Below are 16,893 nucleotides of genomic sequence, written 5' to 3' on the forward strand. Positions count from 1 at the left end.
TGAATCAGACTTAGTATCAATATACAACAATACAGTGGTACCTCTACTTAAGAACTTAATTTGTTCCGTGACCAGGTTCTTAAATAGAAAAATTTGTAAGTAGAAGCAATTTTGCCCATAGGAATCAATGTAAAAGCAAATAATGCGTGCAAACCCATTAGGAAAGAAATAAAAGCTCAGAATTTGGGTGGGAGGAGGAAGAAGTGGAGTTGAACAGTCGCTACACAAGGAAGAAGGGGAGGTGAGGGGAATCAAAAAAATCCCAAACTTTAAGGCTTAAAAAAAAAAGATGGGCTCTGAGGCAGCGAGGAGGAGCATGCGCCTCCCATACACCCGGCACGAGGCTGTCTCCGGTACATTGCGCCAGTAAGAGAAACCCAGGGGGAATGGCAGGAAACTGGCCGGGCCTTCGTGCTGCCCTCAAATTTCCTGGGAAATTTTTCCGGGCTTGGGTTCTTAAGTAGAAAATGGTTCTTAAAAAGAGGCAAAAAAATCTTGAACACCCGGTTCTTATCTAGAAAAGTTCTTCTTACATAGTGGCGTTCTTAGGTAGAGGTACCACTGTATTATTATTTACAAACAATGAGCAATACAGATATAATACTACTAATAGTTTAGAAACCACTCACACAGCAAAAATATAGCGCACAGCAAATATATAGAAACATAGAAGATTGACGGCAGAAAAAGACCTCATGGTCCATCTAGTCTGCCCTTATACTATTTTCTGTATTTTATCTTAGGATGGATATATGTATATCTCTAACAAAGAACTCCCCCTGCCCAAGAGGAATTGCTTTGGCTCCCTCTTATGGACAACCAGCAAATGTTTCTTAAAGGAACAGTTTTTACATTGTAGAAACTGATATTGTTGGCTACTGTATGGCAACACCCAACTAGGTTACGTACAGTATACTAATAAGGATAAGATTCTGTGCTTGGCGAAAATTGCCGAAATCTCACTCGCACATGTGCAGAAGCCAAATCACACACCAATGGGCCTGCCCGTGCATGCTGGACACGCGCATGCCCATGATGGCCTTGGAGGGCGAACCAGTAGCACTAAAGATGAGCGGCCCCTCACTGGACATGGGGATTGGGTGAACTGCCCATGGGGGCAATGCGGGAGGGTTTTGGGATTCTTTGTGTATGCATTGGCGCGCCTTTTGATTCAGAGATTGCTTTCCTTTTGTCGCTATCAGTTATTGTCTAGTAAAAGTACTCCTCATCCCTATCAATATGGAGTTGGGTTCCCCCCCCCCCCTGGACTTTGAATGGAAACGTGCCCGACAGAGGGAGAAGCAGCACACACAAGGAATGCTTTGGAAATCTACGACACAGGAGCTGCAGGACTCTCTCCCGATTGCTCATAATAATTTGGAATCCTCAAACTCCCCCAACTGTCTCTGCCATTGATATCCGAGCCGGGGGTGGCGCAGTGGTTAGAGTGCAGCACTGCAGGATACTTCAGCTAACTGCTAGCTGTAGTTCAGCAGTTCAAATCTCACCACCAGCTCAAGGTTGACTCAGCCTTCCATCCTTCCAAGGTGGGTAAATGAGGACCCAGTTTGTTGGGGGTGATATGCTGATTCTGTAAACCCCTTATAGACGGTTGTAAAAGCACTATGAAACAGTAAATAAGTCTAAATGCTATCTTGTTTGTTTGCTTGCTTGCTTGTTTATTTATTTATTCGATTCAGTATACAATATCAAAGTCTAAAATCCAATTAATATAGTTAACTACTCTAAAAACCCTGGAACTTTAAAATTCATTCATTCACATTCAACAACAAGCATACATCGCACTCGTAGGCCAGAAGCTAGGGTCCAGTCACCCCAAGCCTGGTGGCATAGAAGGGTATTCAACTTCTTACGGAAAGCAAGGAGGGTGGGGCAGTATGAATCTCTGGGGGGAGCTGATTCCAGAGGGTTGGGCCCCCCACAAAGAAGGCTCTTCCCCTAGGTCCCGCCAAGCGACATCGTCTAGTTGACGGAACCTGGAGAAAGCTGACCAGTCGCTGGGACGCATGCGGCAGAAGGTAATGTTGCCTATTGTTTTTTCTATTACTTCTTTTGCCAAAACCCAGCCAATATTCTTGGAATCATGAGCCGGGGTGGCGCAGCAGGTAGAGTGCTGTACTGCAGGCCACTGAAGCTGACTGTAGATCTGAAGGTTAGTGGTTCAAATCTCATCACCGGCTCAGGGTTGACTCAGCCTTCCATCCTTCCGAGGTGGGTAAAATGAGGACCCGGATTGTGGTGGCAATAGCCTAGCTCTGTTAAAAAGTGCTATTGCTAGCATGTTATAAGCCCCCCTGAGTCTAAGGAGAAGGGCGGCATTAAAAAAAATTGAATAAATAAATAAATAAATAAATAAAATCAAGAAGGGAAAATTCGTCATAGAACTGATATTCCTGTCCTGCCCACATTTAGTTACTTATTTATACTGCGCTTGACCTCTGGTGAAGAAACGTTACTTCCATTAGTCTTTTCCTTCCATTCTCGATCACCCTCCCTTCCTTCTATCCCTGGCTACTTACCCTCGCAAGCCTGCGAGGGCCAAAGCACGTTTCCGCTTGGCGTTTTCGGTGATGATGCTGCGATATATCTGTCGGTCAATGGCCCACAACTGCACCACCGTGAGTGCTGGGAAGACAGAAGTTACGGTTAACCAAGAGAGAGTTCAGCTTTACTTCTTTCCCAGCATAAATCCTTTAACATTTGGTAGTAAAAACAAAACATAGAAACATAGAAACATAGAAGATTGACGGCAGAAAAAGACCTCATGGTCCATCTAGTCTGCCCTTATACTATTTTCTGTATTTTATCTTAGGATGGATATATGTTTATCCCAGGCATGTTTAAATTCAGTTACTGTGGATTTACCAACCACGTCTGCTGGAAGTTTGTTCCAAGGATCTACTACTCTTTCAGTGAAATAATATTTTCTCACGTTGCTTTTGATCTTTCCCCCAACTAACTTCAGATTGTGTCCCCTTGTTCTTGTGTTCACTTTCCTATTAAAAACACTTCCCTCCTGGACCTTATTTAACCCTTTAATATATTTAAATGTTTCGATCATGTCCCCCCTTTTCCTTCTGTCCTCCAGACTCTATAGATTGAGTTCATTAAGTCTTTCCTGATACGTTTTATGTTTTAAAAACAAATGTTTTTATTTCTGGGTTTGTTTACTGTCATCAGCAACACTAGCGAGCAAACCGTTGGCGTGGCCCCCATAGCATTCCTTCCTATATAATGCTAAAAAAATAAATAAGTTGATTTAAAAATACACGTTCTTTCACCTCTCACAGAGAACTGCCACACAGGGTATTTCAGAAGGAAACTGCAATTTTAAAAAAGCAGCGTGGGCAGCTTTCGCCATTAACTTTCTGAAACACTCTTGTACACCGCGACTGACGCACACAGCCTTCGGAATCCTGTAATATTTCCATTTTCCCCCCCGTCAGCACTCGTTTAAATAAGGCATCGAAGTTAATGCTATGGTGGCTCGAACAAGAGAGCTGAAATTCAAAGGCACGCCAAAATCCCAATAGGGCAAACGCATTGAGACACATTATCAGCAACTAGCCATTCGCATAGGGAAGAAAACAGAGGGATGCAGATTCCGCTTCTGTTCCAGAAGTAGAAGGGAAGGATGCAATTGTACAATTGCCATAGCAACAGAATCAAGAATGCCCCAGCCCGCATGACTTGCAAAGGCAGGACACACCAAGACCTGAGTGCTGTTGGTGGGCATCGCGGGGAAAGGGGTATTTCGACACCAACTCGCCCCAGAATTGCCCTGTCTCCCCTGCCCAAGAAGCCAAAATCACCTTGATGCCCCTGGTGGTCAGTACACTTGCCGTAGGTAGCCACCCTACTTGGCACGCTCATCATTTACGGGGAGGGGGCCCTGTGAGTGAAATCTTAGACATGTTGTGCTAAATATAAAATACTTTATGTAAAATATAAAAGCTTCCCCTCTCAGTTCTCAGGCTAATTATTTTAGATGGGTGGAAATATTCCCCAGCCGTTACATTTTATGAATAACTACTATCAAATTATTGCATAACATTCCGGAGGCATAATTGTGTGAGAGCCTTTTATGGCAAAGCTAAATGAGATGGAGCAACGTGAAGAAGACACGTGAATTCTATGTGTGCGAAAGTTTATTTATTATTTATTATTTATTATATGTGTATGCCGCCCCTCTCCGTAGACTCGGGGCAGCTCACAGCAATAATTAAAACAATGTACAATAACAAATCTAATATTTAAAAATATCTTTAAAACCCTTATATAAAAACAAGACATACACACAAACATACCATACATAAAACTATATAGGCCTGGGGGAGATGTCTCAATTCCCCCATGCCTGACGGCAGAGGTGGGTTTTAAGGAGTTTACAAAAGGCAAGGAGGGTGGGGGCAATCGTAATCTCTGGGGGGAGCTGATTCCAGAGGGTCGGGGCCGCCACAGAGAAGGCTCTTCCCCTGGGTCCTGCCAGACAACATTGTTTAATCAATGGGACCTGGAGAAGGCCAACTTGGTGGGATCTAACTGGTCACTGGGATTCGTGCGGCAGAAGGCGGTCTCGGAGATATTCTGGTCCGATGCCATGAAGGGCTTTATAGGTCATAACCAACTCTTTGAATTGTGACCGGAAACTGATCAAGAAACAATGCGACCAGTTTCTGGCCCCCAAATTTAGTGGGTCACAGATCTTCGTTGTTTTGCCATTATTTGTTTAAGAATGCATCAACCCCTAGTTATCACTTCTTCTCTTCCATTTCTTCCTAACCCCCCCCCCCCCATTTTCAACTTCTGAACCAGTGATGGCAAACCTTTTTTTTCCTCGGGTGCTGAAAGAGCGTGGGCGTGTGCTATTGTGCATGTGTGAGTGCCCACATCCAGGGGTGGGCTGCTGCCCGGATGGAGGGGAAAACAGTGGGGTAACGAAAATGGAGCTCCACCCAATTTGCACTGAAAGACGTTGAAAGAAAATGCAGGGCATCCAATGCATAATACAATTTTGTAATTGTATTATATTATTTTGTAAGCTGCCCTGAATCCTTCAGGATTGGGCAGCATAGAAGTCGAAGAAGAAGAAAGAAAGAAAGAAAGAAAGAAAGAAAGAAAGAAAGAAAGAAGGAAGGAAGGAAGGAGAAGAAAGAAAGAAGGAAGGAGAAGAAAGAGAGAAGGAAGGAGAAGAAAGAAAGAAAGAAGGAAGGAAGGAAGGAAGGAAGGAGAAGAAAGAAGGAAGGAAGGAGAAGGAAGAAAGGAAGGAGAAGAAAGAAAGAAAGAAAGAAAGAAGGAAGGAAGGAAGGAGAAGAAAGAAGGAAGGAAGGAAGGAAGGAAGGAAGGAAGGAAGGAAGGAAGGAAGGAAGGAAGGAAGGAAGGAAGGAAGGAAGAAAGAAGCCATGCCCACAATGTAAAAATTTTGGTAGCCCTTCACTGCCCACATCCATAACTCAATGCCTGGGGAGGGCAAAAACAGCTTCCCCTACCCCCCTAGAGGCCCTCTGGAAGCTGGAAATGGCGTGTTTCCCAACTTTTGGTGAGTCCGTAAGTTCATGTTCTGCCCTTCCCAAGGCTTCCCTGGGGCTAGGGGAGGGTTATAAACACCCTCCCCCATCCCCCTGAAGGCTCTGGAAGCCAAAAACACCCTCCCAGAGCCTCTGTGCAAGCCAAAAATCAGCTGGCCGGCACACACATCCATACTGGAGCTGAGCTAGGGCAACGGCTCGTGTGCCAGCAGATATGGCTCCGCGTGCCACCCGTGCCATAGATTTGCCATCAATGTTACAGCCTTTTATAGCAGCTAAATCAGGTGCACAGCTGACTTAGCTGGTTCTAAACAGTCCCGTGGGAACTGGTAGGCACTCTATTTTATTTATTTATTTTATTTATTTGTCAAGTAAGTAGTGGTAGTACAGTCGTCCCTCGATTTTCGCGGGTTCGAACTTCGCAAAACGGCTATACCACGGTTTTTCAAAAATATTAATTAAAAAATACTTTGCTGTTTTTTTCCTTATACCACGGTTTGTCCCGCCGATGATGTCATACATCATCGGCAAACTTTCGTCCGCCTTTAATAAATATTTTTTAATAAACTTTAATAAATAAACATGGTGAGTAATAATCTAAATGGTTGCTAAGGGAATGAGAAATTGCAGTTTAGGGATTTAAAGTGTTAAGGGAAGGCTTGTGATACTGTTCATAGCCAAAAATAGTGTATTTACTTCCGCATCTCTACTTCGCGGAAATTCGACTTTCGCGGGCGGTCTCGGAACGCATTCCCCGCGAAAAGCAAGGGAACACTGTATACATAAATGTAACACTGTTTTGAACTTACCCAATCCAAAAAGTGTTACACGTTGGCCCTAAGGAAGATACGAAGCTGTTGGGAAATGTATCAATTGGTGGACATGGGTTGTTGGGGACCCTTCAGAAGGAGAGAGGCATAGCTGATAAAACCCGGAGTTGACATTCACGGCAGAGAATTTTGACAAGCAGACACACATCACAATTCCTTCCTTACCCATGACGGTTGCCGTGCGCTGGCAGTTGTACAGCACAGCCAGCTCTCCAAACACGTCCCCTGGGAGCAGCCTGCGGAGATGGCGCCCCTTCTGCGTCACGCCAAGCTCCCCCTCTGCAACAGGAGAACAAGGGCCATGAAGATGTGTCATTCCCACCTGCAGCTTCATCACTTGTGGAATTAACTCCCCTGACCCGAGATAAACACAGGCCGGACTGATTCATGGAGGGAGGAAGAGATCTTTCCATGGTTATTAGCCATGCTAGTAAAATGCTACCTTCCTGTAATTTGCCATTAACACTAATTCTTCCCATGCCCACACACAACAGTGGTGCAAAGGCGTATGAGTAAGTGCAGCAGTCTATTTGGTTCCACCGCTACCGTTAGCCACAGAAATGTATATTTATAGACTATTTGTTTACTTGTTGAATTTATATGCCACTGTGGCAGTGACTTTGGGAGGCTTATAGGAGTGGTAAAAAAAGATAAAACAAAGTGATTAAAATTAAGGAAGATTAAATGAAGACTGAAACTCAGGAGGATAGGCGACAGAGGGTTGAGGGATCCTCTTTCTACCCCAGTGATTCTCAACCTTTTTAATGCTGTGACCCCTTAATACAGTTCCTCATGTTGTGGTGGCCACCAACCATAAGTCTAGCACCATTTCCCCCAACAGAGTTTTACACTGATTGGCAGGAAGGTCAGAGGGACACCCCCACTGTAAATGCCTGATTGGTCGGATTGTAAGAATATGTTCCAAGGCGCCAGAATAGAAACTTTAGTTGCTAACACCATGGAAAATTTGTCTTTTCCCATGGTCTTAAGCGACCCCTGTGAAATGGTTGTTCGACCCCCAAAGGATTGAGAACCACTGTTCTACCTTGCCAGACACCCTCAGCAAAGAGCACCCCCCTACTGAGGCTCCAGACCAGCTGACAGAGCCAAGCTTGAGGGTTCTTCTAGAAGGCCTGGGTGAGGTAGGGGACAGACTTCACCTCCTGCCGGAGAATAATCCAAAGGGAAGGGGCCACAGCAGAAAAGGCTTGTCTCCTGGACCCCGCCCCCATTTGGCAGATGGGATCCAAAGTAGGTTTCTTCCACTGGAGTGAGTGGGATAGGCCAATCCCATTGGGGTGAGGGTGGCTCCTCAGATACCATACCTAAATTGTTCTGACCTAGGCGTTCCCGAAACCATGAATCAGACCCCATTTTTGTCCCGACAAAAGTCCCTTTTTAAAAAAAGTTACTGTGGATTCTTCTCATTCGTATCCGGCAAAGTCTTTCAAGGCTAAATTTACAGCCGCAGACCTTAACTTGCTCCTCTTTTTATTCCCTATGGGGGGGGCATTCACTGTCCACCTGTGGCCTTACTCACAAGTCGTCCCTTGTTCCTCAGCTGTTCCCTTTGTCTGGCAACTCTGCGCATGCACCCATCGGAACAGGCTCCAGCTGTCTGCCTGCCTCACTGATGCCTGACTCCAAAGGCAACAGATAACTGCCAGACTGCCCTGGTCCCATCTCTGTCTCTGACGCAGAGCATTCGTCAAAGCCTTCCCCAGACTCTAGGGCTGGCCCAGGTGTGGGTTTCTTCTTACCACCGCACACCAGTACGATGATGCAGCTCAGTTTGACCAGTGGGTGCGCGCATGTATCCCAGTGAGATTTTGCTTCTGTGCATGTGCAGAAAGCAAAAATCTTATGAGGGGCCGCGCACAAGAGAGATTTCGGCAATTTCCACATGTGCAGAAGGCAAAAGATCACCGAAATTCTCTCACGTGTGCATCCCCTGTGAGATTTTGCTTCCTATGCATGTGCAGAAGAAAAATCTTGCCAGGACGCATATGCCCACCCGCCAGTCACCCAGAGTTGCACATGCATGGTTTTATTAGCAGTGTGCAGTGTGGCCTATACCGGCTAGCAACCCAATACTGGATTGGCCCATGTTTGTTGGTTGGTTGGTTGGTTGGTTGGTTGGTTGGTTGGTTGGTTGGTTGGTTGGTTGGTTGGTTGGTTGGTTGGTTCGTTCACTTACTTACTTACTTACTTACTTACTTACTTACTTACTTACTTACTTACTTACTTACTTACTTACTTACAGTATTTATTCTATTTTTATGCCGCCCTTCTCTTTAGACTCAGGGCGGCTTACAGCATGTTAGCAATAGCACTTTTTAACAGAGCCAGCCTATTGCCCCCACAATCCGGCTCCTCATTTTAGCCACCTCGGAAGGATGGAAGGGTGAGTCAACCTTGAGCCACTGATGACATTTGAACCGCTGACCTACAGATCTACAGTCAGCTTCAGTGACCTGCAGTACTGCACTCTACCTGCTGCGCCACCCCGGCTCATGTTCTTCGCCAACCTCCTCACTGTCCAAATCTTCTGCCAGCTCCTTCGGGCCACTGGGGGGCCACAACATAAACTATGAGATAATCAATTTTCTGGAAGGTGAACAAAGTTCTGAAGGAGGAGGCTGACCCATCGGGACGATTCCTGCATCATTTCTGCAGACTCCAAAGAATGGGCTGGTAGAAAAGCCCAGGCTCTTTGAGAGACACTGCGCAGAGTTATTGCATTGTGTATCTATGGCATATGCAGAGCATCTGTTTCCAATCTGCCCTGCACGGTTATAATTTATCCAATTTTGTTAATGGTGTCTGAAAGTCAAGGCGGTTGTTATCAGCCTCACGCTGTCTGGCAGTGGCCTTCGTTTCCTAAAGCTCACTCATGCGAGTGGAAGGCTTCCTGGAATTTGGCCAGCAAGTCTAAGGTTCCCCAGGGAGTAAAAAGCCAAGCTAATAAAAGCTTCATTACAGTTTCACTTCTCCTATGGCACAAGGGGGATCAAGGTCTTGGTCTACAATGGCTGCGTTTCCATACCATACGATGCTCAGACAAATATTGCTTAATAATGACGATCTAGTTCCCATAACATGTGAACCAGATTAGGTTTCCACAACTTCCTATTTTAGCTGAACATTCCATACAAAGGGAAACAAGCGAAAACCAACTGCTACTTTCATAAATTCTGGATCAGGTGGCACTGTTATACTAAAGGACAAGGTAAAAAAAAAATTCTGTTTCACCTGGAGCATCATCTTGCTCCAGGATGTTGATCTACCTGGTTGGTTATCACTCATGAATTCTGAACGGGTCCAAAGACAGGCTACAAGAATGGTGGAAGGTCTTAAGTATAAAACGTATCAGGAAAGACTTAATGAACTCAATCTGTATAGTCTGGAGGACAGAAGGAAAAGGGGGGAAATGATCAAAACATTTAAATATGTTAAAGGGTTAAATAAGGTTCAGGAGGGAAGTGTTTTTAATAGGAAAGTGAACACAAGAACAAGGGGACACAATCTGAAGTTAGTTGAGGGAAAGATCAAAAGCAACGTAAGGAAATATTATTTCACTGAAAGAGTAGTAGATCCTTGGAACAAACTTCCAGCAGACATGGTTGTTAAATCCACAGTAACTGAATTTAAACATGCCTGGGATAAACATATATCCATTGCAAGATAAAATACAGGAAATACTATAAGGGCAGACTAGATGGACCACGAGGTCTTTTTCTGCCGTCAGTCTTCTATGTTTCTATGTTTCTGCGGCAACGTCAAGAGACAATGCCAGAGATCTGCTAACAAAGGCTGGAACTGGTTTCAACAGGTATGTTTAAGATGTTTAAAGACAACCAATTAAACATGAGCCAGCAGTGTTTAGCAGCAGCCAAAAAGGCCAATGAAGTCCTAAATTGCATTAACAGAAGGGTGCAATCAAGATCATGTGAGGTACTAATACCACTGTATAAATGCTTAGTAGCGCCTTGGTAAGGCCACACTTGGTTCAGTTTTGCTCACCACAATGTAAAAACGTTGTTGAGACTCTAGAAAGAGTACAGAGAAGAGCAACAAAGATGATTAGGAGACTGGAGGCGAAAACATATAAAGAACAGTTGCAGGAACTGGGCATGACTAGTTTAATGAAGAGAAGGACCAGGGGAGACGTGATAGCAGTGTTCCAATATCTCAGGGGTTGCCACAAAGAAGAAGGAGTCAACCTATTCTCCAAAGCACCTGAGGGTAGAACAAGAAGCAATGGGTGGAAACTAAACAAGGAGAAAAGTAATTTAGAACTGAGGAAAAATTTCCTGACAGAACAATTCGCCAGTGGAACAGCTTGCCTCCAGAAGTTGTGAATACTCCAACAGTAGAGGTTTTAAAGATGTTGGATAACCATCTGTCTGAAGTAGAGTAGGGTTTCCAGCCTGTTCTGCCGAGCTCTATGGTATGAGTCTCCCAAAAATTCAAGGGTACAAATTTCAGACACACACACACACACTTGAAAGTTCAAAAACAATGTTCTTTATCACAAAAATTCAAAAGAAACAAAGCACCCTTTTTGTATTGCAAAGAGCACTCATCCCAAAACAACCTGGTAGTCTGTACAATCCCCTTAATCAGTCCTTAAGTACTTAGCTAGCAGCTGTGAATGAGCATCACAGCCCTTCTTCTTCCACAAAGTGAAACACACACACTTTGCTCTGCTTTGGTTTCAAAGTCATGAAAAATCAACAAAGTCTGGAAACAGCAAGGCACAGTCCTGAAGAAACAACTATCAGATAATCTTCCACAACGGCCAAGCCAGCATGTTGCTATTTATATCAGCAGCTCTAACTACTGGAGCCCCACCCAAACACAGGTGGCCTCTCTTATCTCCTGTAATATTGCTTCAGTTGGTCTCTTCGATGCATAATTCTGCGCATGCGTGGATCTAACACTTCCTCATCCGAATCGACCGAAGATAATGGAGATTGGCTTCCTGGGCTGTGTGCCAAGCCCCCCTCTTCCAAGTCACCCCCACCTTCTTCTTCGTCCGAGGAAACTGCACTACCTGACTCTGTTGGCAATAAAACAGGCCTATGACATGTTGATGTCTCCCCTGCATCCACCTCCACATTCCTTGGGGCAGGAGCTGGGCCAGAGCCAACCACAACACTGCCTAAGCAGGGGGTTGGACTAGAAGACCTCCAAGGTCCCTTCCAACTCTGTTGTTGTTGTTGTTGATGATGTTGTTGTTATACGACTACATCTAGAATACTGCATCCAGTTTTGAGACTCTGGAAAGTGCAGAGAAGGGCAAGCAAGATGATTAGGGGACTGGAGGCTAAAACATATGAAGAACGGTTACAGGAACTGGGTATGTCTAGTTTAATGAAACGAAGGACCAGAAGAGACATGATAGCAGTGCTCCAATATTTGAGGGGCTGACGCATAGAGGAAAGGGTCAAGCTATTTTCCAAGACACCCAAAGACCAGAGAAGGAATAATGAATGGAAACTGATCAAGGAGAGATTCAATCTAGAAATAACGAGAAATTTTCTGATAGTGACAGCAACCAACCAAAGGAACAGTTTGCCTTCAGAGTTTGTGAGAGCTTCATCCCTGGAAGCTTTCAAGGACTGCCATCGCCCAGAAATGGTGTAGGGCAGTGGTGGGGTTGGACTAGATGACCTACAAGGTCCCTTCCAACTCTGTTTGTCTGTTACTCCAATATCCATGAATTCAAAAGGGGAGCTAGGCCGCATTAAAAAAAAGAGCTCATTCACAAATGCTCCGTAACAGAAAAAATAGGAAACACCTTATTTCACACCATTGAGAAGCAGAGCGTTGTTAGTCTACGCTAGCAAAAAAAAGCAGAAGGCATCTGGCAGCAGCTTCATTTCGTGCTTTCTACTCCACTTCTACTCTTCCTCTCCCCACCCATCAGTTCTCAACTCAACTTCACTCCGGTGCTGAAAGCAAGAAGATGCTGTCAGTGGCTGGAGTTGCCACCTTTTCCTCTCTCCTCCCTTATCAATATTCCTTGAACAGCGGTTTGTGTTTGTTTGGTTTTCTCTGGGGGCTCAACCTCCCTGCCAAACTTCAAGGGAAATGTAAGCCCATTGCATTAGGAAAACAGCTTCGATACAAATGATGTTGTAGCTCCTTGGCAACCAAGTGGCCAACTGCTTTCACACGGAAGAGCCAGGGAACAGGACCTAGTTGGGAGAAGCTCCCTTTTTAGCAAAAGGGAGCAACGGAGAAAGCAGTTGACATCCCGTAATCCTGAAGAAAACCTTTCAAGAGCAGGCTGTCACCACTGAGTAGTTAAGAATAAGTACTCCCTACTGACTCAGAGACATTCTCCTCTTAAGTGCCTTTGCTTAAGCCTAGGTTAATTAGTACATCACAAGTGGTTGGATTTTGTGTATCATAAACCATGCTAACAATCTGAAATTTTGAGATAACGTAATAGGCAGATTCATTTCCTCCCCCCCCCCCCAAATTTCAGTTGACTGTGATACGAATACTTGTCATTATCGCACATAAGCTCTCCTCGGAGTCCTCCGAGGAACATGGGGGGAAAATCATCATATACTATATGGAAAAAGGAGATGCAGGAGTGACTTCCATTTTTTTCCATTGCACTAGAGCCCTGCCTGTTTTGGTAAATTCTGTAAATTCCCAATAATACCCTGAACCTTTGACGAAAGAAAGCTGGACAGCCTCTTTGTCAAATTACAAGAGCAGAGCTAAATTTCTCAGATGACATTTGTCAGAAGAAAAGACTCACATTTTGACATTTTCTTCTCACACACGCATCCTTTTGGAAAAGGTCACTGTAGAATTTTCTCCAGGACCCCCATCAATTGGGGGAAGAGGGAACGGCAATTATCGTTGTCTATTCCACTCCCGCCCACCCACAAAAACACAAACAACGTGCCCTTAGAGAGCATCATTCTTTTCTGGGGGGAAAAAAATGCAGGATGAAAATGAACCGACACTTACAATTGGGTAACAAAAAAAAACCCTAACAAAAAAGTAATTTTGGGGCAAACAAAAGAAGAAGAAAAAAGAGCCCTGTGTCTCGTGTGGAGAAATTGTTGGAGAATTGCCTCTCCCCCTGGGAAAATGTAATTAAACGCTCTTCTCTCTTTTTGGCTTTTCATTTCTCATAGAGGCAGTAATCAGTTAACTGAAGGCAAAGCAAAATGAATGAATAATGAATTGGGGGGGAGGAGAAACCCTCCCTTTTTTTAATTGAATATCAGCTGAACCTGTTTGCAATGATAGGGAAAGTAGAGAGAAAGGCTATCCCAACCCCCCAGCCCCCCCATGGATCATCCAGGTGGGGATAAGTGATGGAACTGGTCAGTAGGCAAACACCCCTTCTTGCCCCACCGCACCTGCCCCATAGCTCCCTCACCAGCCACAATGTACATAGCGTGACCATCATCGCCTTCAGCCACGACAACGTCACCAGGCTGGCGCTGCTCTGAAGTGAAGCTCTCCACTAGGGTCTGGCTCTGACCATCGCCCAGACATCGCAGGAATTCATTGCGTTTCACTGCTTCCAGAATTAGACTGGCATCTCTGGGGTAAGGGAAGAAAAAGACCCAGTAGTTATTCCTGCGGCTTCGCCCACGCCTGTCCCATGACATCCCTTTATCCCAAGCAGAGACGGGAGTTCCAAATTCTGCCTCCCGCTTGTAACCCCGAGGACCGATATTCCACTTAAGCAGACAATATGTGTTTACCTTGGGGATTTGGGGACACACGGCATCTGCCAATCAGCATCCATAATAAGGGGTTCGGGGACAATGACTTTCCCCCTACTGCCTCTTCTGGCTTCTTCCATTGGGGACTGATCCAGAGCGCTGTCATTCATTGGCCCTGGAGCCTGCTCTGAATTAACTGCGAGAGAAAACAAAAACAAAAAAAAAGTGCCTTAATTTGGAAACTTTAAACATCTCCGAGTCTTCAGAGAACAGCGGCACACAAATCTAATAAATAAGTAAGTAAGTAAGTAAGTAAGTAAGTAAGTAAGTAAGTAAGTAAGTAAGTAAGTAAGTAAGTAAGTAAATACATAAATACATAAATTCATAAATACACAAATACACAGATACACAGATACACAGATACACAGATAGATAGATAGATAGATAGATAGATAGATAGATAGATAGATAGATAGATAGATAGATAGATAGATAGATAATAATCTCCCCTTTTTTCTCTCCACCGCCCTAATACTCTGCCATCTCAACAAATCTGGGTAATAATACTTAACTGAAGAAAGTTTTCTTAAAATATTTGACTAGGAAGGAAGGGGTTAGTGATTGCATACACTTAATTTGCTCACAAGATTAATTTATTTTCTGGGTTTAACAGAATATAATGGACTATAAATTAATTCTCATCTAGCCACACCGACACAAAAACAGCCCTTAAGGTTAACGGGAACTGTAGCTTATTGTGTGAAAGTGTCTGCTTGGTCTATATCTGATCTGCTTAAAAATACGATGTGTGAACACAACTACTTACAGTAGTAAATTTGAGTCAGTTGCTCCCCCACCCACCCCTCAAACCAACCAACCAACCAAAAGAAAGCGTTCTGAGGAAAACAGGTAGATCACTGTCATCTCTCTGAAGAAATCACTGGGCCGTTAATTAAGCAAATGGTTGAAATGCATTGTTTTCCTTGCTGCGTAATGGGGTGCCCCAGCTGATGCCAATGGAAGGTTCATTTTAGGAAGATGCCCAGGCTGACACGGGGTTTGTGGTCAACACAGCTGCCTCCGTTCTGCAGCTGTGAGATGCTGGGCTCCTCAAGATGTGACCACTGGCAGCAACAGTGTATGAAAGAAGCAGCCCCTAACATCCATTCATCAAAAGCTTCAGACACACCTGTTGAACTGTTGCAGAGTTCCCTTTGGTGTGTGAACACACAGCAGGAGTCCTGGAGGAGAAAGGACTACTAGAGATTGTAAAATAGAACTAAAGAGCCTCCTCCGGGGTGGAAGGTGGGAGCAAGTAGCACTCTTGTCAAAGACTGAACAAACAGATCTCTGCCAGCATAGAACCCAGTCTTAAAAAATCTGGACATTTTCATCACCCAGTGACCCTGGAGCAGTGTTTCCCAACCTTGGCAACTTGAAGATATCTGGACTTCAACTCCCAGAATTCCCCAGCCAGCATTCGCTGGCTGGGGAATTCTGGGAGTTGAAGTCCAAATATCTTCAAGTTGCCACGGTTGGGAAACACTGCCCTGGAGATAAGGGTAGTAGGTGGAAGTGGACCATAGGTGGGACCTGGAGGCGATATCTGACATCCCCTCCTAACTACAATCTCCTGCGCAAGCTTCGTTCTAATGAATAGGAGCTACGCATCAATGTGGCCAATTTGGACCTCGCTTTCATTCGCGGGAAGAGCAATTTGGAATATTGTGCCCTGGGCATCGCAGCCAGCCTCGAGCCAGTCGGACACCTAGAGAGAAGCCCGACAAAGAACGGCGATTCCTCGCCTTCCAACAGGCGCTCTGGCTTTCTGATCGCGACGGGAAGGGGACTTTGGATGGGGGTTCCTCTTATCCGCCGACACCCCCCACCGGTGGCTTGGATCCTTTTTTACCTGGCTGAGGTAGCGCCACGCTCTCCAGAAACTCCCTTTCCTCCTGAAGGCGCAGATCCCGCAGCCGAAGGTCCATGGTCGGTCTCCAAGAGGGTCGACTCGCGAGTCAAGCTGCAGCGGAGTTGCCCCGGGATCGCCTGCAAAAGAGACGGCGGGAGAGGTTTTATAAAAAAACAAGTCACCCACAGTTCGCGGATCCCGCGATCCAAGCTGGCTGCGCTTGCCCCACCGCGGAAGGGAGCAGCGGACGGGTCAGTCCCCCGATCCCCTCCGAAGATCCACGGGGGACGGGGGATCCTACCCCGCGCGTGACTTTCTGGGATCTTCCCCACGAGGTGCGCCCCACCGCCCGCCCGCCCGCCCGCCCGCGCAAGGCGGCACCTGAAAGCGCCGCTCCAAAAAGTGCTGCGAAGTGCTGCGGCGCCTCCGCGCTGCCAGCCGCTCCAACTGCTGCGGAGTGAGGGGCTGCCTGTCGGGGGAAGGGGCGGGCGGAGGCAGTGAGTCACCCCGGTGTCCGTGGGTGTGCGGGGAGGGGGCAGGTGGGCGTGCCGACGATCTTCGCCGAGGCTCGGGGGGCCCGGCGCGCTGCCCTGCCCTCGGCGCTCCGCACCGCCATTCCTGATGCCAAAACGTGTTACTAGGCAACCGGCGGGCTCCGAGGCAGGTCGGGGCGAACTCGCTGGCTTTTTCCCCCCCTCACAGTCGGCGGCGAGGGCTTCCCTGAGGGCCTAGCGCGCCAAGTAGGTCTCGAGAAAGGAGACGGAGGCGTGCGGAGGGGCCCTGGCGCTCTTTCCCGACGTGAGAAGTGGGGTGTAAAGAGGCGCAGGTCACTCGGGACAAATGTGCCACGTTTTCCTGGCAAGCCCAAAGTGAAAATCGAGTCCAAATTATGGCTTGTT

General features: G+C 46.0%; 1 protein-coding gene across 3 annotated transcripts in view; it reads right to left on the minus strand.

Moving 5' to 3' along the window:
* The window catches only part of LOC139157804 (cGMP-dependent protein kinase 2-like), a 74,365-nt gene extending 57,748 nt beyond the window's left edge, over positions 1-16,617 (minus strand). The window contains exons 1-6 of one of the 3 annotated variants that reach the window (XM_070734965.1): positions 16,376-16,617; positions 15,995-16,131; positions 14,122-14,278; positions 13,791-13,957; positions 6,545-6,658; positions 2,541-2,646 (exon numbers count right to left, since the gene is read on the minus strand). In XM_070734965.1, the coding sequence (XP_070591066.1) occupies positions 2,541-2,646; positions 6,545-6,658; positions 13,791-13,957; positions 14,122-14,278; positions 15,995-16,070 (620 nt within the window). In that variant the 5' untranslated portion in view covers positions 16,071-16,131; positions 16,376-16,617. Of the gene's footprint in view, positions 1-2,540; positions 2,647-6,544; positions 6,659-13,790; positions 13,958-14,121; positions 14,279-15,994; positions 16,132-16,295; positions 16,330-16,375 lie in introns of those variants that run through there. The other 2 variants (XM_070734966.1, XM_070734967.1) reach the window with 2 other exon arrangements.
* Positions 16,618-16,893: the final 276 nt, after the last annotated feature.

This window comes from Erythrolamprus reginae, chromosome 1 (assembly GCF_031021105.1).
Source record: "Erythrolamprus reginae isolate rEryReg1 chromosome 1, rEryReg1.hap1, whole genome shotgun sequence".
Taxonomy (NCBI): Eukaryota; Metazoa; Chordata; class Lepidosauria; order Squamata; family Dipsadidae; genus Erythrolamprus; species Erythrolamprus reginae.